Source organism: Globicephala melas, chromosome 16 (genome assembly GCF_963455315.2).
Source record: "Globicephala melas chromosome 16, mGloMel1.2, whole genome shotgun sequence".
NCBI classification, from domain to species: Eukaryota; Metazoa; Chordata; class Mammalia; order Artiodactyla; family Delphinidae; genus Globicephala; species Globicephala melas.
This window is the reverse complement of record NC_083329.1, coordinates 19,469,156-19,493,473: the sequence shown is the minus strand read 5'-3', so window position 1 is coordinate 19,493,473 and position 24,318 is coordinate 19,469,156. Positions and strand designations below refer to the sequence as shown.

Below are 24,318 nucleotides of genomic sequence, written 5' to 3'. Positions count from 1 at the left end.
CTGGTAAGAGGGCTTTATGGGGACTCAACAGTAACAAAGGGAGGAAATGAATATGCAGTATTGGTAATTATACTGTACACGTCCCAATTTGTATTTCAATACGTCATTTCCATAATAAAACTGCCAAAGCGAGTAACTAATGACACGGACTCATGTCAGGGAGTTGGGGGAGGATGGACGGGGGCGGGGTCAGAGGCTTTTTTTCTTCCTAATAGCAAAATTGCCTTCAGTGAGAAACTCATGGCCGCCGACTGGCTCCTTACAAGGCGAATGTATTCCAGGAGATGAAGCTGCAACCTAAGACTTCTATGGTAAAGGAGTCAAGGTTGATTGGCCAGCTGAGAGCTCCTTGAGTTCCATAACTGTGTGGAGTTGTTCCAGGGCAGAGATGCAGCCTACAAGATGGTCAGGCCAGATCAGAACAAAATGAGATGGACTTTGGGCTTTGGGAAGCCCGTAAGATAAAAGTATGAGCTGGTAACAACCTGTGGATTTGGCTGTCCCATCAAAGCCTCCTGAACATATTATCTTGCTGAAAACCTCCATGCCTTTGCAAATGCTGTTTCTTCCGCTTGGAATGCCCTTTCCCCTTCCTTTGCCTACCTGTTTGTTTGTCTAAACTCAGTATATGATCATCTCCCTATAAGCCACCCCTGGCCACCAGTCCCCAGCATCAGATTTCCTATTCTGGGAGAATCTGCTCTCCAAAGATTCAGATGACATCTGCAACACTTACCACAGCAGGTGGTAATTGTCACTTTGCTTCTCCACTCCCCCACTGGACTGTAAGCCCCCCGAGGGCAGAGAGCCCTGTGAGGTGAGCAGAAGCCTCTTCTGCAAAAGGGGAGCCAGATCAAAGGGCTCATTCCTCTCCGTCACCCCTATGGCCAGGTGAGACTTACCTGGCTTTGCCCAAGGCTCCTTTCCCTACTTTTAGACGGAATAGAATGTAATCTTCAGGAAAAATAACAGAAGAAGTCTGGGCATGAAGAAAATAACAATAGTGCCCCCAAATTATATGGTGCTTTATCAATTACAGTACTCTTTGTAGACTGTGTTGCAACTGCTTCTCTCATAACAACACTGTGAAGTGGGCAGGTATCATCATTATTCTCTTTTCACAGAGAGGAAGCAAGAATAAGTGACCTGTCCAAGGTCACATAGGTGCGTGTAGCTGAGACTCAAACCCGGGTCTTCAATTCCGATTCCAGAACTCTTCTCACTGATATGGAAAGTGCCAGTGGTGGTTTCATAAAGTAAACTCGTCATAAGGCTCTGACGTCATCAAAGCACTGGAACTAGAGGGCTTAAGTTACCCCTACCTCAAAATTTTTGAAGAAGCCAATGCAAAAAGATTTAAAATAATATGTACAGGAAGACCTTGCCTCTTCTGAAACTGATAGTGGGTGAATGATTTTTAGAAATATCCTCTAGTGAATTTTTATCTTAGAGCCAGAAGTTTTGGGCAGAATGAAAGAAAATGAAGGTGGTTCCCCAGCTAAGAGACCCGGCAAACACAAGTTTTCGAGTTAAAAAATTACATAATATTTATTTCAATCTTTAATTTCTCAAAATCTCTCTTCTCATTCATTGTCTTGTGCCCTCAGCTGAAAATCACACTTAGGCATTTTATTCTATCTTAAAAGATAAAACAGTAGCAACCAACAAGCAAACACAGGAAACATCTTCCTTCAGCTCTACCTTCCCTTTCTGTCTTTACTTCTAGAAAGATCTTTCTCAAGTTCTTCACATCTCCTCTCAAGTCCACTATCCCCTCCACTCATTTCATTTGGTCCCTTTCTTTCTCCTGGACCATCAAGTCAGCCTCCTGACAGGTCTCCCCTATTCAGCGTCTCGGGACTTAGGCCCATCCTCCCCACTGCCCACCAAGATGAGCTCTCCAAAACCCACATTGCAAACAGGGCTCCATCCACAACTCAGCCAGGTCCACGTCTCTGACATGGTTTAATTCAAAGGCCTGTGGTGGGCAGAATACAGGATACATCCTAAAATGTCTGCCTCCTAATTCCTGGGACCTGTGAATAATTACCTTATATGGCAAAAGGGACTTTGCAGATGTGATGAAGCTGGGGATCCTGAGATGGGAGAGTATCCTGGATGATCCAGCTGGACCCGGTATAACCACAGGGGTTCCTATATATGAAAAAGGGAGGCAAGAGAGAGAGTCAAAGAGAAAATGACTTGAAGACGCTATACTTCTGGCTTTGAAGATGGAGAAAGGGGCTACAGGCCAAGAAATGTAGGCAGCCTCTAGAAACTGGAAGAGTCAAGGAAATGGATTGTCCCCTAGAGCCCCCAGAAGAAACATAGTCCTGTGGGCACCTTGATTTTAGCCCAGTAAGATCATTTTAGATTTCTGACCTCGAGATCTGTAAGATAATAAATTTGTATTGTTTTAAGCCACTAAGTGCTAAGTGCAATAGGAAACTAAAACAGGGCCCTTCATTGTTTTCCTGACCTACTTTGCCAACCTCATCTCCTGGTGACGCCCCCTTCCCACACCTGCTCAGCCTCTCAGCTCTCCAGTCACTCAGACTTCCCTCAAACATGCCGTTCTCTTTCACACCTCTGTGCCTTTGCAAAGGCTGTTCCCTCTGACTCAGATGCTCTTCCCCTTTTGGCTGCTTGTGAATTTCCCCTTGTCCTTCAAGACTGATCTCAAGTGTTGTCTCTATGTGCAGCTGTTCCCTGCCCCATCGGGCTGGGCTAGCTGCAACCTCTCCCACCCACTGTGTGTCTATCTGCATTTGTTTGAGCCTCTGATGTAGGTTCTATGCACTTTTGTCCATTTTGTTCACTGCCATATGCTTTATACCTGGAGTAGGCTCTCAAGAAATACAGGTTAATGGCTATGTCTTTCTCCCCTGATAGAACAGCAGATCCTGGCACCTAAACTTTTCCTTCTTGTATCTAGTACAATGCCCGGTACCTGGTAACTCCTCAAATGTAGTCTTTTTTTTTTTTTTTTTTTTTTTTGCGGTACGCAGGCCTCTCACTGTTGTGGCGTCTCCCGTTGCGGAGCACAGGCTGCGGACACGCAGGCTCAGTGGCCATGGCTCTCGGGCCCAGCCGCTACGCGGCATGTGGGATCTTCCCAGACCGGGGCACGAACCCGTGTCCCCTGCATCGGCAGGCGGACTCTCAACCACTGCGCCACCAGGGAAGCCCTCAAATATAGTCTTAACTGACAAATTAATGGCAGTAAACCGTGGTTTAAAAACAGATTGCTCTAAAGGCTCATCTGATTTCAGAGAAGTAAAACTTTGACTTCTCCCCTACTTCCTGGGAAACGTGGACTCCTCCACATCAGGGCAGTGCACAGAGCAGCTTGCTCAGCAACCTGTCACCTGTTCCAACTGACTGTGTGCTTACCATGTGTCTGTTGCTTTCACACACATTCTCTCGCAGCTTCTGCAGAACACCCCCGTGTGGCCCATGTTGTTGTCACCCACCTTTACCCGTGAAGCAACTGTGAAGTCAGCCTTGGAGGCTGAAATCCAATCCACATCTACTAATGCCAAAGCCATGACTCCTTCCACCCAGTCTTATTGCTTGTGGGATGACCCGCACTCACGTGAACTGTTATCTCTCCCTCAGAGCTCTGCCCCCTGCCAACTTGCATGGGAGTCAGAGGAGGGAATAAAGGAGGCGATGAGGGGCTGTATTTAAATCACAGACTGTATTGGCAGCTGTGCTTGTGTGTGTACGGGATATCTTCAGGATATACAGGAGGCCAAGTGACCGTGGTGACTGTCCAGAAGCAGGAGGGAGGCACCATGTGTTTACTGGGTCGCCATGTGTCAAATACCATTTTAGGTACTGGGTATACATCAGTGGACAAGACAGACACCATATACACCCCTTTGAACTGTTTTAATTTATCCATGCATATATTCCGCTTTCAAACTAAAAATAACCATTTAAATAACATAGAGAGGGGGGAAATCACATTCATACCATCGAATACTATATACCTATTCAAAAAGATGGAAAGAACACCAAGATACATTTTTATGTGAAAAATAATCACAATTTATACTATACTATTTTTGTGCATGAAAAGTATACATCTACAAAACAATATATTTATGTTTGCACAGATGAATGCAAATATATGAAGGAAAACCTGGAAGGATTGTGGCGAACGATGGGCGGGTGTGATGAATGAGAATTGTACTTTTTACACTATTTGCTTCTGTGTCATTTCAAGTGTGTTTATGTGTAAAAATATAGAACCTTTTAGATTAAAAAAGGACCCTGAGACCCTGAGGCCATAGCTGGTCTCAGAACACAGATCCCAGTGGAAGCGAGAGTCCGTCGGCCCTTAAGGCTGATTCAGCTGCAAGTTTGGACGAGTATCCCAAATGGAGCCAGGGCCCGAAAGCTCTCCCCTCTCTTCTCTGGAAATAGAGGAAGCCTGCTGGCTTTGGAAACTGATAGTGCTCTACCTGCAGATAAGACGGGAGCCCTCAGGAAGGCTGAAGGGGTAGGAGGGCCATGGGCCCTGCCACAGTCACATTGTTGATGGTGTCACCCAGGCCCCCACTCCAGGAACTGGCAACTTTGACATGGAGGAAATTGCTTTCTTCTGTAGGAAAGAGGAGTTCTGTTTCAAGGACAAAAAGCCACTTGCCCTGACAAAATGCTTAATTAGGAGATAAGCCAGGGAGCAGTGGGAGGGGTGTTGTTTGCCAGGGGTCCTGGGGAGCGAGTACACAGATGCTGTCCTGGCGTCCCATGGTCACTGCTTATCAGGGCTTTGCGGGCCACTGGAGAAGTGGTGTGTGAGCGATTGTGATCAGGGCTCTCCTGGCCCTGGGACAAGCCATCAGATCTATCCAGACCTCAGTTTATTCATCTGTAAACCAGTGACTGTAATCCCCAGTTCATCAGGGGTGGAGGAGATTAAGTGAGACTCTGCATTTCAAGTTCTCAGCACCATGCCAGTCACTCAGTTTATCTCTGTTCAGTGGCTGGTGGGTGATGGCACTGTGATTACTATACAGACAGTTTTGCATAGTGGCTAAGAATGTGGGCTCTGGGGTCAGACCACCTGGGTCAGACTTCCAGCTCCCTCACTTACCAGCTGTGGGACTTGGGCAATCCCTTGACCTCTACGGGCCTTAGTTTGCTTACCAGTAAAATAAGGATAATGCTAGCACTTACCTCTTGGAGTTTGTTAAGATTAAATGAGCTAATACCTGTTAAGCAATACGTGACTGGCCCATGGTGGTCCGCACTTGGTACGTGTTAGGGACTATTAACAAGAACAATGATAATAAACACAAGGCAAGCATGTCCTGAGGGCTCAAAGTCTGCTCTCTCACCAGACATTTTCCCATTATCCAATCCTGCTAGGTCGCAAGAGACATGGAACAGGACATCCCTTCTCCCTGTTGCCAGGATGGATGACACAGAAGAAAGGTTTTACTCCACATCCCTGGCTGCCTCGCTGGAGAGTAGAGATCCAAGACCCCTACTTCCTTGGTTTCAGAACCAGTGCTCTTTTCTCTACATGTGGCTCAAAGGCAGCCTGGCCAATCAGGGACCTGGACCACGTGTCTTCTTGGAGGTAGGATGGCAAGGTGCAGATCCTGTGGGGAATTTGAACAGATCCTGTGCCTTCTAGAGATGGCATAGAAGGGAGTGTTGCCACCACTGAAGTTGGTGATCCTGGAAGTAGAGGTGGTATGTGTCTGTCCTGGTGGGTGGGCACCTTGAGAGAATTAGGCGCTGCTGTTTTTTATTTATTTTTTATTTTATTTTATTTTTTAAGTTTATTTATTTTTGGCTCCATTGGGTCTTCGTTGCTGCACGTGGGCTTTCTCTAGTTGCGGTGAGCGGGGGCTACTCTTCATTGTGGTGCGCGGACTTCTCATTACGGTGGCTTCTCTTGTTGTGGAGCACGGGCTCTAGGCGCACGGGCTTCAGTAGTTGTGGCGTGTGGGCTTCAGTAGTTGTGGCTTGCAGGCTCAGTAGTTGTGGCACGCGGGCTTAGTCGCTCCGCGGCATGCGGGATCTTCCCGGACCAGGGCTCGAACCCGTGTCCCCTGTACTGGCAGTCAGATTCTTAACCGCTGTGCCACCAGGGAAGCCCTCTGCTGTTTTCTGGGTTTTTTTTTTTTTTTTTTTTTTTATTGCAGTACGCGGGCCTTTCACTGCTGTGGCCTCTCCCGGTGCGGAGCACAGGCTCCGGACGCGCAGGCTCAGCGGCCATGGCTCACGGGCCCAGGCACTCCGCGGCATGTGGGGTCTTCCCGGATTGGGGCACGAACCTGTGTCCCCTGCATCCGCAGGCAGACTCTCAACTACTGCGCCACCAGGGAAGCCCTCTGCTGTTTTTTAATGGAATCACTCCTTCCCAAAAGGGGTGGAGACAGGGGTGCTCTCAGCAAACTGCCCTCCAACGTGGTGGGTAACAGTTGGGGACACCCCAAAAGTACCTCCTCTAATCTCTGAGTGCCAGCAGCAGATGTTACAGAGGCAGAGTCCATTAAAAGGGACACACCACCCTCCTAGACACCCACATCTAAAATGCAAATTGTCATGGAAGGATCCAAACTTTGTCATTAGCCTAAACGTTTAGCATTAGTTAAGAACCAATCAGGAATTAGTTGGCAGCTCCTTGAAAATTAGAATGGCACCCAACTCTGCTGCTCCGTGTGTGTTGGGGAGAGGGGGTGGGACATTTTCATATACAGAGAAAGGGAACAAATTAACTGCAGGACAATGTGACAAAACCTTTTTATAACCTTAAAAACGTGCAAACATATACCCAGCTATTCCCTTCCAGGAAGGTATCCTAAGGAAATAATTAAGGATGTGCTAAGATTTTGCTCCAGGATGTTTATTGTAACATTGTTTACAGCAGCAAAAAATATTTGGAAACAATTTAAATGCATACCTTTGGGACGCTGGTTAAATAAATTACGGTACAGTCATACAGTGGAATATTGTGTAGCCATTAAAATATTGTAAAAGCATATTTATTGACCTGGAAAGATGTTCATGATCCACTATTGAGTGAAAAAGAGGTTACAAAGCAGCCTGTACTTTAAAAAAAGTATATATATAAAATGTAGCTCGGGAGAATATTCTTTGAATATTCTTTGCTAGAGGCACATGTAATATAGGACCTTATGCAGGAGGTTTCTGCATTATGATAATATATTTTTTCACTTGACGTGCTTTGACTTTACCCTAGAGGGGAGAGTGGTACAAATTAAGAGCCTGAAGTGGGTAGAGTAAGTATATTTGCGTGTATATATCAACCAAGGTATTATAAGTAGCAGCTGGGATTTGGATGGTTTTTATTATTTTTTTTCTCCTCTGTATTTTGTGTTAATTATTTACTTATTTAAACTTTTTTAAGTTATTGGGGGGAAAAAAAGAATAAAAGAAATCCAAGCTAGATAGCTGGAGGACCACGAGAGCTGGGAGGGAGGAGAGGGGTGTTGAGAGAGCAACAGGCAAACTCCAGTTGCTTCCGAACCTCATCTGCAGTCTGGTCTCCCAAGGACAATGCCCATGACCTTACCTGGGCCCCTGGGACACATGTTACCAATTGCTGGGCCCTCTTTTCTGTAATCATGTTTCCTTAGGGCAATCGTGTAGACATGTGCTAGATTCTGTTTCTGGGCAGACACGGTCACCTCAGCCATACTGCCATGTGGCCCCCTCATTTGACATACATATATTCTGCAGTTATGAATGGGGAACACAGTTGTGTCTTCCAAGGGTAGCTCTGATTCCTTTTTTTCCCCCGACCTACTTTTTAAGTAAATATTTTATTTTAATATAATTATAGATCCTGTCTACCCTTTACCTGGTTTCTCCCAATGATAACATCTTACAAGAAACTTGTGGGTGTGTATATGTTTATAGTTATTTTTTCCCAGCTTTATTGAGATATAATTGACATATAACACTGTAAATTTAAGGCATATAGTGTGATGATTTTATATACATGTGTATTGTGAAATGGTTGCCACAATCAGGTTAATTAACACATCATCACCTCACATAGTTACCTTTTTGTATCTATGTTTGGTAAGTACCTCTAAGATCAACTCTCAGCAACTTTAAAGTATGTAATACAGTATTATTAACTATAGTCACCATGTTGTACATTAGATCCCCAGAACTTATTCATTTTATAACTGGAAGTTTGCACTCTTTGACCACCTTCACCCATTTTCCCCAACCTTGCCTCTGGCAACCACCAATCTACTCTCTGTTTCTATGGGTTCAGATGGTTGTTTTTTCTTTTTTTTTTTAGATTCCACATGTAGTGAGATCGTACAGTATTTGTCTTTCTCTGACTGACTTATTTCACTTAGTGTAAAGCTCTCAAGGTTCACCCATGTTGTTGCAGATAGCAGGATTCCCTTCCTTTTATGGCTGAGTAATATTCCATTATATATCACATTGCTTGATCCATTCATCTGTTGATGAACACGTAGGTTGTTTTCATGTCTTGGCTATTGTAAATAATGCTGAAATGAACATGGGGTGCAGATATCTCTTTGAGATAGTGATTTCATTTCCTTCAGATATGTACCAAGGAGTAGAATTGCTAGATTCTATGGTAGTTCTGTTTTTAATTTCTTAAGGAACTTAAGGAACCATTTTCTATAGTGGCTGTACCAATTTACATTTGCATCAACAGTGCACATGGATTCTCTTTTTTTCACATCCTCACCAGCACTTCTTATCTTTTTGATAATAGCTATTCTAAAAGGTGTGAGATGATATCTCATTGCAGCTTTGATTTGCATTTCCCTGATGATTAGTGATGTTGAGTACTTTTTAAGTACCTGTTGGTTATCTTCTTTGGAAAAATGTTTATTCAGGACATTTGCCCATTTTAAAATTAGATTAATTTTTTTTTTTTTACTATTGAGATATATGAGTTCTTTATATATTTTGGATATTAATCCCTTACAGATATACAATTTGTAAATATATTCTCCTATTCTGTAGGTTGCCTTTTCATTTTGTTGATTTTTTCCTTTGTTATGCAGAAGTTTTTTAGTTTGATATAGTTCTACTTATTTATTTTTGCTTTTGTTGCTTGCACTTTTGGTGTCATATTCAAAAAAATCATTGCCAAGACCAAAGTCAAGGAGAATTTTCCCTACATTTTCTTCTAGGATTTTTATGTTTTTGGCTCTTACATGTAAGTCCTTAATCCATTTCAAGTTAATTTTTGTGAGTAGTATAAGATAGAGTTCAAGCTAAGTGTTAATATCAAGCAGATGGAGTCAAAATTGTTTCAGCTATTCTAATTCACTTGCCTTTCCATATAAATTCTAGAATAATCTTGTTTATATCTACACTTTTCTCTGGCTGCTTTCAAGACTGTTTCTTTGTTTTTAGTTGTCAGAAGTTTAATAACGGTGTGTCTTGTCAAAGATTTCTTTGGATTTATTGTCTTGGATTCACTCAGCTTCTTGAATCAGTAGTTTATGTCTTGACAAATTTGGGAAGTTCTCAAACATTATTTCTTCAAGTATTTTTTCAGCCTTGCCATCTTTCTCCCCTCCTTCTGGGATTTCAATGACTTTAATCTTAGATGATTTGCTATAGTCTCATGTTCCGCGCCTCTGTTCATTTTTTTTTTTTTAATTCTACTTTCTCTCAGTTGTTCAGACTGGATGGTCTCTAGTCTATCTTCTAGATCACTGATGATTTCTCCTGTCCCCTCCATTTTGCTGTTGAGCCCATCCACTGAGCTTTTTATTTTGGTTACTGTACTTTTTAGTTCTAAAACTTCCATTTGGTTCTTTTTTAGATCTTTGATTTCTGTGCAGAGGGTTTCCATTTTTTAATTTGTTCCAATCATGTTTGTAATTGTTCCTTGAAATACTTTCATCATGGCTATTTCTCTGTTATCTAGGTGTTGGCATCCTTTGATTGTCTTTTTCCATTCGGTTTGAGATCTTCCTGGTTCTTGGAATGACGAATGATTTTTCTATTGAAACCTGTTTTCGTATTATAAGACTCTGCATCTTATTTAAACCTTCTGTTTCATGTGGCTTCCTCTGACACCGCTATGGCAGGAAAAGCAGGGGGGCTGCGCTGCCTTGTTACTGCTCCATGGAGATAAGAGTCCAGGTTCCCCTCTCATCCCAATGGACACCTGACGAGGATGACCTTTTGTTAAGCTGTGCAGAGACAGGAGTTCCCCATGTGATCTGCACTAACACTGTGGGAAAGGGCCCTCGTTACCAGCTGGTAGCTGTGAAAGTCCTGGCTCCCTGTTCTGCCTTCTCTGGGACCATTCTGGCAGGGGGTGTTGGGGAGCCTTGTTACAGCCTGGCTAGGGTGGAAGTCTAATCTCCCCACTTGGCCTTTACTGGTGTTGGTGTGGGTGGGGTCACAATTTTTCTGCGGTGTTTGGCTGAAGCAGAGTGGTTATTATCTAAAAATTTTTTGTCTTCCTAGGCTGCCCCTTTCCTGATCATTTGGCTAGAGAGGACAGACTTTTGTTTGTCTTTTTTTTTTGTCTGCACTTGGCATTTCCAGGTTGCTGGCTTCTTCAATTCCAAGTCTGGGATAAATGAGGCAAAAATAAAACCCAGAGAATTCACCACTGTGTTGTTCCTTGGGTCCTGAGATCCCTAGCTGGTCTGTTTTTCTCTCTCTGCCTCTATATACATAATGTCCAAGGTTTTTAGTTGTGCTTAGTAGGAAGAATAGAGAAGATTATGTCTACCTCATCTTCCTAGAAGTGGAAGTTCTTTCCTCCCTGTGTTTACTTACACCTCTTAACAAAAGCAAAAACCCACTGAAATTTCAGTATCATGCTAACTTTTAGCATAACTTACCAACACTTTTAAGTGATCAAAGTCCTTTGCAAATAGACTATCTCCATAAGATATTTTGAGCCCATCTTTCCAAAGAGATGATCAGTCTTGAATTATGCAAGGATCCTCTCTGGGTAAATCTGTTATTAGAATAAAAATAACCCCATCAAAGGATGTTAACGTTTTGATAGTTCAAAGAGGGGAGGTAGAGGTAGTTTTATACCAGAATGGCTGCCTTAAAAACACCAACATGACCAAAAATTTGGTCTTCCTTCACCATGCCAAAACTCCAAATGGTTGCTGACAGGTTTCCCCCAAATTAATTATCTGCAACCCCTTCCAACCTTTTGGGTTTGATTTCCCACAGATATTGCCCAAATTCCTATTTTGTTTCTTTCAGCACAGCAACTTAACAAAACCAAATCAGGAACAAATCTCTGAATAGTATTAATAAAGGAGGAGTTTCCTTTGAACTAGAGTCTTTTAAACTGTGTTTCCCAGAGATTTCCTGTGCAGCTTCAAAAGGAGTCCATGACCACTTTGATTAGGACTTTATCTCCAGCGCTCATGGAGACAGGCGTGTTCTCAGACTATCCATCAGAGTGGATGTTAGCCAATTACGTCCCCTTATAAAACAGTAACACAACCCCTCCTTGGGATCCACGCTAATAAAATGATCTTCTTCATCAGAGGTGAGAGTCGGCTGTTTCTTCAGCTCTGAGCCCTGTGGCAGGAAAACTTGGGGAAAACAAAGAGGACTTTTCTGTTGTTACTTGATTTATTTGTAGGTCCATCCTGATAGTGAACACACAAGGACAAAATGCTGTCTGTTGCAACCAGATTCTTCTATTGCATTATTATTTCAGTCATTTAGGGGTTTGGAGAAAGATGATGTGTGGGGGACGGCTAAGAGAGACAGATGGCCAGTGCAATTATCACTTGAGAAACAGGTTTGTCCTTCAAAAATGGCAACAGCAGTGGACTCTCAGTGGCAGGTGAACTTTGAAAAAGGATTAGTAAGGGATTACCTAAGAGCAAAAGAACAGGTGTATCCAGGGTGCTCCAGTTGGAGGGGGCACTTTAGCTTCTGAATGACACCCTCAAAGTCGCCCCTTCACATTTCAGGTCCATTTGCACTCGTGGACTTTGGCAGTGGCCAGTGGTGATGAGTGTGGTATCATCTTTAAGAAGGGCTAAAGACAGAATAAACACTGAAGTTTCCCTCCATTCTTCGAAGGGAAAACATAAAGGGGAGGGTATGTTGAACTTTGTAGCAGAGTATATATGTACCTGAAGAGAAGGTAGGAAACCCACAACTCTCAGAGCTCTCTGCCCTGCATGAACCCTGAAGCTCCACTTCAGAACCCTGGGAATAAGCAGAAAAAGAACCTTAATTCTCTGAGGAGAGTGGCTAGGGAGTCAGGGCCAGAATTTCTACAAGCGAGCTGATCACAGAGAATTATGGCTAGATGTGACCATCTGGCCTATATCCATTTTATAGAGACAGAAACTAAGCCTTGAGAAGTGCAGTGACCTGCCCAAGATCATGACCAGTTAGTGACAAATTCACAAGTGGAATTCAGGGAGTCAGGTCCCTTTTGTGTAATCTGCCCTTTCCCTTTTGCTATGAGTAATCCTATCTTACAAGGCTTGGTCAAGGGCTCAAAGCCAGAAGGCTGAGAACAAGAGGGTCTGAGCTCATGTTCTGGACTCCTTGGGGAGCTCTGGGTTGGACAGTACTGTAGTCACCTGAGCCTCTTTTGAGCCTCTTTTGCTGCCAAGCCTTGGGAGAGGAAGATCTGCAGGGGCATCTGGGAAAGGCAGCAGCAATGCAATAATAACAGCTGCATATTGAATGCTTCCTCTGCGCTAGGCACTGTGCTAAGCACTTTACAGGCATTATATCATTTGATCCTCACAATAACTTTGTGAGGTAAGTATAATTATCACTTCCATTTTGCAGATGAAAAACCGAGGTTCAGAGAGGTTATGTAACTTGCCCAAGAGTATATACCTGAGTAAATGACAGAAGCAGAATTTGAACCTATCTCTGCTTGGCTTTAAACCCCAGGCTTTTTATTTATTTATTTATTTTAAAAAATTTTTATTAAAAAAATTTTTTTTAATTTAATTTATTTTTGGCTGCATTGGGTCTTCGTTGCTGTGCGGCCTTTCTCTAGTGTGCAGGCTTCTCATTGCGGTGGCTTCTCTTCTTGCAGAGCATGGGCTGTAGCTGCATGGGCTTCAGTAGTTATGGCTGGTGGGCTCCAGAGCACAGGCTCAGTAGTTGTGGCACACGGGCTTAGTTGCTCCGCGGTATGTGGGATCTTCCTGGACCAGGGGTCGAACCCATATCCTCTGCATTGGCAGGTGGATTCTTAACCACTGCGCCACCAGGGAAGTCCCTGTCCACCACTTTCTGCTTGGGGGTTACCTACCCTGGGCCAAACCCCATTTCCCCTCCTTTACCCTCCACAATATTAAGTCCCTTCTATCAGTGATTCTCCAGCCCAGCTGCACATGAGAATCACCTAGGGAACCTTTTAAAAGTATTGGTATCTGAACCACATTTCCAGAGATTCTAATTTTGATTTTTTTGTTTGTTTGTTTTTGGCCGCACCGCATGGCATGCGAGATCTTAGTTTCCCAGCCAGGGATCCAACCCGCATCCCCTGAAGTGGAAGCGTGGAGTCCTAACCACTGTACCACCAGGGAATTCCCCAGAGATTCTAATTTAATTGATTAGGTTAACCTCCCCAATTAAGTTGCCAAATAAAATACAAGACACTTGGTTAAATCTGAATTTCAGGTGAACAATGAATAATTTTTAGCATAAGTATGTCCCCCAAATTGCATGGGCCGTACTTATACTACAATATTATTTGTTGTTTATCTGAAATTCAAATTAAAGTGGGCATCCTGTATTTTCATTTGATAAATCTGGTAATCCTATCTCCAAGTCATTCTAATGCACAGGCCCAGGCTGAGAACCTCTTCCCTATGTGGTCAACAATCCTTCTAAGTGCACTTATGTGTTGCCTCAGCTTCACAACCTCTGGCACAGGCAGCAAACACGTGTGTTTTCTTAGGGCCTTCTGTGGCACGGTGTCTGTCCTCTGGCTCAGCAGTGAGACTAATTGTGTACAAGGGCAGATAGCTCATGAGAAGTTAGCTTGGGTGCCAAGGGGAGATTGTCAATGTCTGATAAATAACACTGAAGGTGCTGCCTACACCCTGAGTTGGTTCTGTGCAGAGTTCCTAGTAATTGAACAACGTGTATTGCAGTTATTTTGCACAGGGCACTTGTTAGGCACTGCAGGGGTTGCTGTGGAAGCTGTGGAAGAACTCACAGCCTGGGAAGGGAGAATCCAAGTTTCCTTTACTGGAGAAATTTTCGGTCTACAATCTAATGAGGATTTGCAACAAGTACGTTTTTATGTACATAGGTGCGAAACTGCATAAACTTACACCCAACCCACGTGGGCTGGACAGAACTGGAAGAACGTAAGTTGGTTATAAACAGGAAGAAGGAACATCCTGCTGTGCTCGACTGGAGACCAGGGAGCACCCCAGCACTGCCACTTGCTCGCTGTGCCATCTGGGACAAGGCACTTATTTTCCCTCAGTCTCCATTTCTTCATCTGTAAAATGGGGGTGATGATAATAGCTCACGGAGTGATTATGAGGATGAAATAGAATGTGCTTGGAGAACAGGGCCTGGAATATTATAAGCATTCTGTAAATACTAGCTCTTATACTTACAGTGTCACAATATGGGACCTCACTACACGTAAGTATAGTACACTCAAAAGCGCTCATGTCCAAAGGATGAAAAATTTAACAAGATGAGAAGACATTTCCTTAGCATCAGTTCAGCCTAAGATTTGACAGAGTCCAGTTCTTCCAAGACTTTGAAAAGTGAACCAGGAAATGGAGAAGAATTTCCCAGTTCTAGCCTCCGTGTTTGGTACTTTCTACTCAATTCTGCTTTAACAATGATGCAATTAAGAATCAAAAATCTAAAGCAGATTCTTGCAACTATTCACCAACATGTTATTCTCATGTGCCTGCCTGTCTGGGATGGGTGTTTTTAGGGTGTAGTTATATGGAAATAGCCTCTGATTACATTTCTGACTTTTCCAGGTAAGTCATAATTTTAGACAGTTGTTTTGACGTGACTCTTTGGCAGGCCACACATATCTGTGAGATTTTTAGAACTCTGTGAATTAGAATAACATATGAAAATTTTTAAAAATTTAAGTATTCTGATACATAGTGTAGTATGCCTTACTATGTGAAAACACGCAAAAGGTCAGTGTATGCAAACAAAAGTCAATTTCCAAGGTAAGCAAGAGGAGAGAAAAGGTTTCCAGTGAGGGCAAACCCTTCTTTACTCTCCTTTATGACTGTTTCCGTGATACGTAAAAGGATGTAACAGTCCCTCTGTATGAATCCCTATTACTCTGGCTCCAATTTGGAGTTTACATTTCATTTTCTGAAAGATATGGGGGTAAAGGGTTTTGTGGGCATGTATGTGCCTATGTGTATACCTGCATGCATCCCACTGGTCCTATGTCACATGTATACCTGGGTAAGAAATAAGTCCCGTGAGGGTGGGAGTTTTGGCTCTTTGCTCGCTGTTGTGTCCCTACACCTAGAAGAAGCTTGACACGTGGGAGACTATGTCTTCTGATGGAATGAATTAACCCATATGTTGAGTATGTGCTCAAGCATCTATTATCCCTGAGAAATATACCCACTTCAGTGCTCATTAACCTTTTCACCCAGGAGAACTGAGCTCTGGGTCAGGAAAGGGAGAGGGCAACCTGCAGGCCTCAGTCAGGAGAGGTAGAAAAAGAAGAGAGAGAAAAAAGCCTTCAGAGGGGAGGAGAGCGTGGGTGGTGGACAGGTGTCCAGGCAGAAGGTCAGGAGCTAGAAGCAGCACCATTCTGGGCTGCTTCTTCCCTGTAGATTTTGTGTAGCCCCCAATGTGGGCGCTGATTCCCAGATTATTGAGTTTAATGGTTCACAGACAGGGGTCCTGGTCCCCCAGACCTCTTTGAAGACAGAGATGGGTCTCCTCCACCTGTTTTTTGTTTGTTTTCCAAAAAGAATATCAAAGGGAAGCAGGTTTTTCTCCCAGAGATAAGGCAGGTAGGGTGACCTAAAATGCCAGTTTCTTCGCTTTTGGCTAGAATTTTACAAGCTCAGTGCAGTCATCTGGTTTTCCCATGCTGACCCAAAACCCCCATAGGTAATGACATCCCTGTCTGTGATTAATGAACATGGGGAAGATGAATTAATGATGCTTTTCAGAAAGAGGTAGACTGTGTGCCAGTGGAACTCTCCCATCTTGGGTGGGGACACTGACACTGCAGATGGTGAGATTATTTCTCCAAAATTACACAACAGTGCAGTCGAACAGCTGGCCCCAAACTCTGGGGTCCTAACTCTTGCTCCCATCCTTTTGCCATTCTTTTAGTTTTCCCCGAAAATCTTCCAAGACTCTCTTAGCCCAATACTATCCTGACATATGTACAACACAGTTTCCAAAGTTCCTTTATATATACCCTTTCAGCAAGGCAAACATTGCTCTTCACTACTGAGGTTCTGAGTGACTCACACAATCAGCTCATCATCAGGAAGAAGATCTTTTGCCACCTGCATACTGCCTTTCCCTTCCATCTCCTGATGCCTAACATTTCACCATTAGAACTGTATTCCTTTAGCTTAAGGCATTGGCCATCTTTTATTTCCAAATGCCCCTGGAAATGATCATATTTGAGCTAGTGTCAGGAATAATTTTGCAGACAGTGTCAAATGCCTCTTTTTGCCATGCTGGAGCAAGGACGCCATGAAGGACCAGTACCAAGCTCTGGCCAGGCGAGGGAAGGTCATTCATCCCTTTGACCCTTCTGGCCTAAACCTCTCTTCTGTGTCACACTTGTGCCATGCTAGGTGCCAGGGGCTGGGGATGCTGGGGAAGCGAGGCGTGCTCCCTGCCTTCAAGGAGCTCATAGTCTAATGAACCCTGTAAGTACTGGGCATTGCATAGGAGAAGCCCAGGAGCTGGCTGAGGCAGGAAGGGCCTGCCAACCTCAGAGGTCCAGGAGAAGGGCAGAGTCCAGAAGATCAGAGATAATGCCCAGGAGCAGGTGACGTCTGGGTGAGCTCCCATGTAGGGCGGAGGCTCTTTATCCTCTGCCCATGTCTGCACCCGCTGGTGAGTGTGGGGTTGGGGGTGGGGGCATGGGGAGTGGTTGAAGGAGACCTGGTCAGCACTTTTAAGCCTGTGCAGGAGCCAGCGGGAGAGGCAGAGTCCCACAGTTCTCCTAGTTCCTGCCGTTCTGCTTGTGCCTCGTCAGTCCCTAACCACCAACTCCTGGGTTTTCCTTGAAGCCACTTCTTTCTTCTAAAACATGAAGGCAAGATAATCCTCCCAAGGAGAGAAGGAGCCCCAAGCCAGCTCCTCAGATCATTGCTGGACAATGCCTTCCCAAAGGGAAAGATGCCCAGGATAAATTTGGCTAGGAAAACTCTGAGGATTAGGACTCAAGTGACAATGCAGGGGACAGAAGATGTCTTGATGGTGTTTACCAAGCCTGAGTCCAAAGACCACAGGTCAAAGAGCGGAGGAGAACCTGACGGATTTGTGCTGACAAGGTCCGAGGAAAAGCGAGATGTTGGAGGGTAGACTTAGGCAGAAAGGGCTAGTGAGGGGAGCACAGGTAAGGAGGAAGGGCAAGGCTAAGGAGCCCAGGAGAGCCAAAGTGGTCCAGGAAGGGGAAGGGCATTCCATACAAATGCAGGATGGGGAGGTCTGGGGGCAACTCATATCATAGCCTCAGTAATTAACCAGCTTGTGTACCTGAAGACGTAATTACAGGCAAAACAACTCCTTTGATGTAAGAGTGTAGTGTAGTCTGGGGGAAAAGAGGGGCAAAGGAAAGAAAGAGTGATTTTGCTTTAATATGGAAACAAGATTGATGGAAAAATATTACCAAACAGGCCAAACAGAAGGTTGAGAAAACGAGACCAGACTGAGTGGGCACCCAAGACACCTAGGGCCCTTGGGAGCATCATGGCTGGCCTGGCCAGGCACTGCAAAAATTCACTGCTTTCCTTTCAAAGAGTTCACATGTTCTTATCAGGCTGGTCGCCTTCTCATCCCCTACCTGTTCTCTGCAGAAATTCTCAGCAAGGTTCCAAAGAGACCTGTTTATTTATGGAGTCAAAGCCCCAGAGAAAGATGTGCAGAGGGTTTGAATGGCTCCTCCTGGGAAGCAAAGGTAATCAAGAATGGAGCTGAGCTTGTAACCCAGCATCTTGGATGCCTGTCCCAGAATATAACTTCTGAAACACCACCCTTTCTGTTGGGGCCAACTTTATTAGAGAAATCTGTTAATTGGGGGTTGGTGAGGGAGGAGGGATGCTAACATGATTTAACACTTGATGGACTCTGAAAAAAATAAGGAAGGACATTCGAGCTTCAGCACATTCATCGCTCCACAGACACGTTACCAAAATGAATATATGCAACTATACTGTATGTGACACTCTGGGGCACAACAGCATAGACTTTGTGAAACAAAAAGGCGTTTCTCCTGCTTCCAACGTGTCTCTTGTGGTGCCATTGTCTGATGCTAAGAACTCACATAACAACAGAAAACAATGCCCCTATGATGGGGGGGAAGACTTGATTTGGCACCAGCAGTGATGTTTTCCATTGGAATGATGGCGGGGGCTGTGGCTGACTGTGGGAATAGTGCAAATCAGCAATTTTTGGAGATTTTCTTCAAGCCATTGTTTGTTTTGGCTTTGGTCAGATTCGTGGCCCAGCTTGAAGATTCCCACTGGTCTTTCTGAAGCTTGCAGATCTATGACAGATGAAACAGGGATAAATTAATAATGACAAAACACCCTACCCCCACCCTGGCACTCACGTGTGGGGTGTGCCTGTCTTGGTGCGTGTGTATATACATACATGCAGGTCACAGTACTGCATATGTGCACATTTGGCCCATGCCTCCACTGGGGAACTAAAGAGAGACCAAGGTTTTCTCCAGGCTTAGGTGGTTCATCGTCTCACTATCATCTTTCATCTAGGGCAAGGGAGATCAGTTTTTGCAAAATGGCGTTGGTTAAAACTTGTTTGAAACTGTACTTCCTAAAGTCCTTAGACGTTTATAGACTTTTAAGCATGAGTAACTCAGATTGTGGTTCCAATAGAACAAATAGTAAGTAATTGTTCTGATGATGCAAGTAATTTATCTCACAGCTTTTAGGAGCTTCTCCTCTACCCTGGCCAAAGGATGCAGAGATCAATCAAGATGGAAAATGAGCAGAGCATGTGTAGTATGATTATATTATGATACAAACTGTGAATATATTGGCTTTAAAATGCCAAATACTGATTGTTCCTGTCATATCAGCAGCAGGTTATTATAGACTACAAATACACAGGATTTTGGTGAGGGTGTGTGTATTCTGTTTTACATAGTGTTTTTACAAAGAAATGTACTTTCATTTTTTCAAAAAGTTTCCATTTCCAGGAAAAGTCTTCCTGACAAATGTGTGTGAAGCTGACTCTAAACAGGGTGGCTGGGTTGCACAACTCCATGGGGCAGCATTCACTGTGTCTTCTAAGTAAACGGTTTCCCTGGAGGAAAACTCCAGGTGACCTCGCAAGTTGACAATACCTAGGTGGGCTTATTGCAGATATGTTTTCCAACAAAGTGCAGAAGAGTCTTGTTTCTTGCAACTTATTTCCCCCCTTAGCTGCAGGTAGGGGACTCAGGCTCTTGTCTGGGTCTATACCGGAAGGAAAAGCTCTTACTATGGGCCAGGCAGTGTACTAAGTGCAGATATAATTTAATCAGCACACGAATCTTATCAGAGGTTTCGTGGATGGGGAAACTTAGGCCAAGGGCAGTTATAGGACTCACCCAGGCACACACGCAGTCTGTATGCAGCTGAGCTGGGACTTGAATCCTTCTCTATGGCACTCCTGACTCGCACCGTCCTTCCCGGGCCTGGAGAGCACCCATGGTTCCTGCAGACTCTCACTGGGTCTGCAGTAGCAGTGAAACAATGTCAGCTGGGGCAGGGGTCTTCAGAACCAAAAGGTGGAATTCAGCTGGGGTAAGGGTGGGAGGTTCCTGGGCTGCCACTTCTGCCTTTCTGTCAAATAAAACAGAGCCAGGTGTGGAGGCACCCTACCGTGAGCTTTGCACAGCTGGACTATGGCTGGGAAGAGGAGTGTGGGGAGAGATGCTTACACCTCCTCCCTCTTCCTGGAAAATAACTTTGCATTCGAAGGGAGAAAGAAAGAGTGAGTAAATCTGTAACTGGGATTTGGTGGCCTGGGGATTTCATTTGGCCCCGTGAAGGTAGATGCCCGTGCGTCTGTGAGTGAGTGAGTGAGTGTGCGTGCATTGGGGGAAGAGAACTTGAGGTCACACGTGACGATATTTTGGATTGGGCTTTTATTTTTTAAGTCATAGCAGCCCCCATTTGTTGGAAACCTACTATGTGCCAGGCATTGGTATTACTCTTATGTGAAGAAAAAGATAGCTAAGTAGTTTGTTTTTATGCCGGTGCGCTCACAGCCTTCGAGTATTTTTTTCCATTCGTGTTTAAATCCTACGCTCTACAATGTGGTAAGATTTGGATAGAGTCGAGGAGTGTGCGGAGACGGGCAGGGGGCGGTCCCTGCTTCGCTTGTCTCCACCTTTTATTTTGACCGGTCTGATGGCGACCGGCTCGCACTAGGACCCAGGCGCCAGAGCGCCTCCGTCTGTCCTGTAGGTTCATTCAATCTCCCATACACACAGACCCACTGCGAGACGGACACACACTCACACTCAGACACACAACTGCACGGAGCGAGGCTTGGGAAGTCAGGTCGCCTCCTCGCCTCGGCGCCTTCTTCGCTCCAGCCAGCCGGTTCTCCCCTGGGGCCCGGAGCTTGGTCGGGCCGCGCCGCCCCAAAACAGGACGAGCTCGGCGGACCCCGGTTCCTCCATGGGCAAACGCGGGCGGCCGCGCAAGGAGGCGCGCTGCGAGGGTGCGGGGCTGGCCCCCGCCGCGCCCCCGGCCGTGACCGCGCCCGAGCCCCCGGCCCAGCCAGAGGAGCTCGCGGGGGCCAAGCTCAGGTGCCCCTTCTCGGACATTTTCAACACCAGCGAGAACTCGATGGAGAAGCACATCAACACTTTTCTGCAGAACGTGCAGATTCTGCTCGAGGCCGCCAGCTACCTGGAGCAGATCGAGAAAGAAAACAAAAGTAAGTTTGGGGGCGCTGGCTCCTCCTCGGCGCCCGGCTCTTTCTTCCTCGCCCATTTGGGCGACCCCTGTCGCCTGCTTGACCCCCCTCCCCCAACACACACACATCCAGCCCTCGGCAGTAAAGCCGATGACACCGGAGAAAGGACACGCACGCACAAAGCTGCTAAAGATGTAACAAAGACGAGCGGGGGGAAGGGGGGGGCCTGTCGGTGCGTCCGTCTGTCCGTCTCCCAGAGGCTGGCAGGACCGCTGGGCCGAGGAGCGGGGGAGTGTTGTTGTTTGCTGACAACTGAGCCGAGAGCTCATCTCTTCGAGGTCGCCTTTCTTCCTTTTTTTTTTTTTTTCCGGAGCCTTCTCGGGCAGACAAGTGTTGTTTTTCTGTCGCTCGTTCCTGGGTGGGGTGGGGATTAGAAGCCGAAAGTTGGAAACTGTAGGCAGAGCTTAGCGGTTCCAGAAAGAAAACACACAGACACACACGACAACGATAACACCAACAACCAAACAGCCCTCCACGGCGTGGGCTCGGGCTGGCTCGGGTCTTCTTCTCCCTCCTGTCTACTTTGCTTTTTCCTCTCCTCTCGCAGCAAGGCTGGGCTCAGGCCATCGCGTCCACGGATACAGTCCTCCTGCGCCTCTGGTGCCCTGTGGTTTCCTCACCGCCTCCCCCCCCCCCGAAAGAAACAGGCCGGCAAAGCCAAGCACCGCCAGCAGCTCGCCCCGGACCCGCCGCCCTGCGCCCGGGAAACTTGGCGAGGGGGACGCAGCCAGAAGGAAACTTTGGGATCTCGCAGGAAACAATAGTTATGGAAGAAGGTGTAGGCTGTTATGTTCGGTTTTTTTTATTTTCCGGGATACGGCTCCCGAGTGAGCGCGCTGGGCGAGGAAGGCAAATGCCTTCCTCGTGGATTTCTACTGTTCCCCCCCACCCCAGATTCAGGTGGAGAGCGATGCTTGGGGGTGGTGGTGCTGGGAGCCCCACCCCGGCCTGGCCTCCTTTTTGTATTTGTTTGTTTCATTTTTGCCTCTGCCAACTGGGTTCCCCCATCCTCCCCAGGCAGTCGCTCAGCGCCGTTAACGGGGGCACGCGTGTGCGGCGTTTCCAGCACGGTCCTCACAAATAATAGCTGCGAGAAGGGCGAAGGGGCCGAGGAATATAGACTGACAGAGTAGAGAAAAGCAGGCTGTTTAATCTGTCCGAACAAGTAGGAAGATCAATGAGATGAGAGAGAGAGGAGAGAGAGAGAGAAAGAAAGAAAGGAAGAAAGAAAGAAAAGAAAGAAAAGAAAGAAAGGGTCCGATTGCAACGTGTCAGATCTTGCAACCTACTCCCCCTCCCCCAAACACAACAACAACCCTCAAACACAAAAACACCTTAGCTGACCGACACCCCAGGCCTTCGGGGTTAAAGTAACCGTGTGATGGCAGCGAAATCGTGCAGTAGCTTAAGGCAAAAACAAGGATTTGTGTAGCGTGGTCGGTGGTGCGTTCTTTTCTTCTCTCCTGTTTTCTCGGAGTGCCTGGGTTGCGAGAAAGGCGCATCGTCGGCTGTGTAGCTGAATGTTTGCGATTATTCATGGGATTTTGGGGGGGGCAGTGTGCATTCGTCAATAGGGTAGTTTCTGAAAAGCCAGAGCTGGTGGGGAGGTGGGGGAAGACGTGGTTTTGTTTGGTGTGTTCGCTTTTGTTGGAAGGGGGAGGGGCGTGATTTCTTACGCTATCCCCCGCCCGGGTGCCCTGTTCCCCTGAGTCTGTCCCGTGGCGCCGGCTCTGGCCGGGGGTGCACCCAAAGAGGGCACCTTGGCAGTGTGTGGCAAACCTGGTTGGCCCCCTCCGACCCCCTCTACAGAAGGGTGTACTAAACAGGCTGCTGGAGCTTCCACCGCATCCCTCGCCCCCCGCCCCTCGCACTCGCAGACAATCGGAGACCTCTGCTCCCCACCTCGCCGCCCCCACCCTCGCTCCCCCGGCCGCCTCGGCCGCCGCCACCTCCTTGTTTACCGGTGCCGGGGCTCTGGCGTGGCCACCAGTCACGTAAGCAGAGGGCCGGGCGCGCTGCGCCGGGCTGCCCCGCACCGGGCGGGCCAGCGGCAGCGGAGCCAGGCTCCCGAGACCGTGGAAGCCAAGGGGCTTCCTCCTGGTCCCTTTCCCGAGGTGTCCGCGCTGCAAGACCCCGAGAGGGGCTCGGGAACCTGGGCGCCCCAATCGAAGTCAACTTCGTGTGCGTAATCAGCCCCTCGGCCCCGCTGCCCCCCTCCTTCGGCCGGCTCCCCGCGGGAGTATTTTTAGCTCTCTTGCCTTTTTTCGCAGCCGCTGTTTGGCTCAGCATGACGTGATGCCAGCGGCCCCCAGATTTCCCCGAGAGCGGGAACTCCGCTCGAGGCCCTTGCCCCCTCCCCAACAGCTCACGCAGGCGAGGGTGACCTCCAGCAAACTATGGGGTGACCATCCGCAGGGCCCTCTATTATCTCCCCTTAAAATTGGAGCGGCCCACGGAGGCCACTTTATTTTCCCCACTCTCGCCCCGCCTCCCGCCCATCTCGGTCTCCTAGTACGGAAAACAGCGGGCCCTACATCTGCCTCATTTTATTAGGGGTGCTTCTTCGCGCTGGCAGCGCTCGCCGTTGTTTTCTGCTCGCTGCACACAATGCCCGCGCGTCACGGCGCTCCGCGTGTGCACAGCAATAATGCGAGTCTGGGGGCGGGTCGTGCGTGCGTCGGTTTCGGGCACTGAGGGTCCCTCCGCGCGCGCAGGACTTGTTTTGCTTCAGAGCCCCGCTTTCCGAAACGCTTACATCATTCAGTCGTTGGAGGAGGGAGGGGAATCTAGGCGTTCCGATAGGATTACAGCGTTTCTCAGGTCCCTGGTTTTTGGAAGGAAGCAAGGACCCTAGCTTTTTAATTATTTTTATGATTGGGCCGGGGGGGCTCAAGTTTTGTTAGTTGGGCAAGGTTTTTTTGTTTGTTTCCTTAGGTCACTACTGCAAAGGGCATTACTGGCCGGCTCAGGTGCACAATCTCCCCGCTTTCATTTCAGCCAGTTCTCCTGTAATCACTTGATCTCAGTTTCTCCGCCTTCTCCTCTTCCCCCTCCCAGCTAGAGACACATGGTTTCCACATGGAGACAAACTTCTTTCCTCTGACTGGACTTGACCTAGCAGCGTCGCTCAGCCAATCGGCAGCTTCAGCTTCCTCTAACGTCACG

General features: G+C 46.7%; 1 protein-coding gene across 3 annotated transcripts in view; it reads left to right on the top strand.

The window, feature by feature from the left end:
* Positions 1-20,646: 20,646 nt before the first annotated feature.
* The window catches only part of MXI1 (MAX interactor 1, dimerization protein), a 98,322-nt gene continuing 94,650 nt past the window's right edge, over positions 20,647-24,318 (top strand). Inside the window, exon 1 of one of the 3 annotated variants that reach the window (XM_030842474.3) lies at positions 20,647-21,114. In XM_030842474.3, the coding sequence (XP_030698334.1) occupies positions 20,853-21,114 (262 nt within the window). In that variant the 5' untranslated portion in view covers positions 20,647-20,852. Of the gene's footprint in view, positions 21,115-23,315; positions 23,335-24,318 lie in introns of those variants that run through there. The other 2 variants (XM_060286832.2, XM_060286834.1) reach the window with 2 other exon arrangements.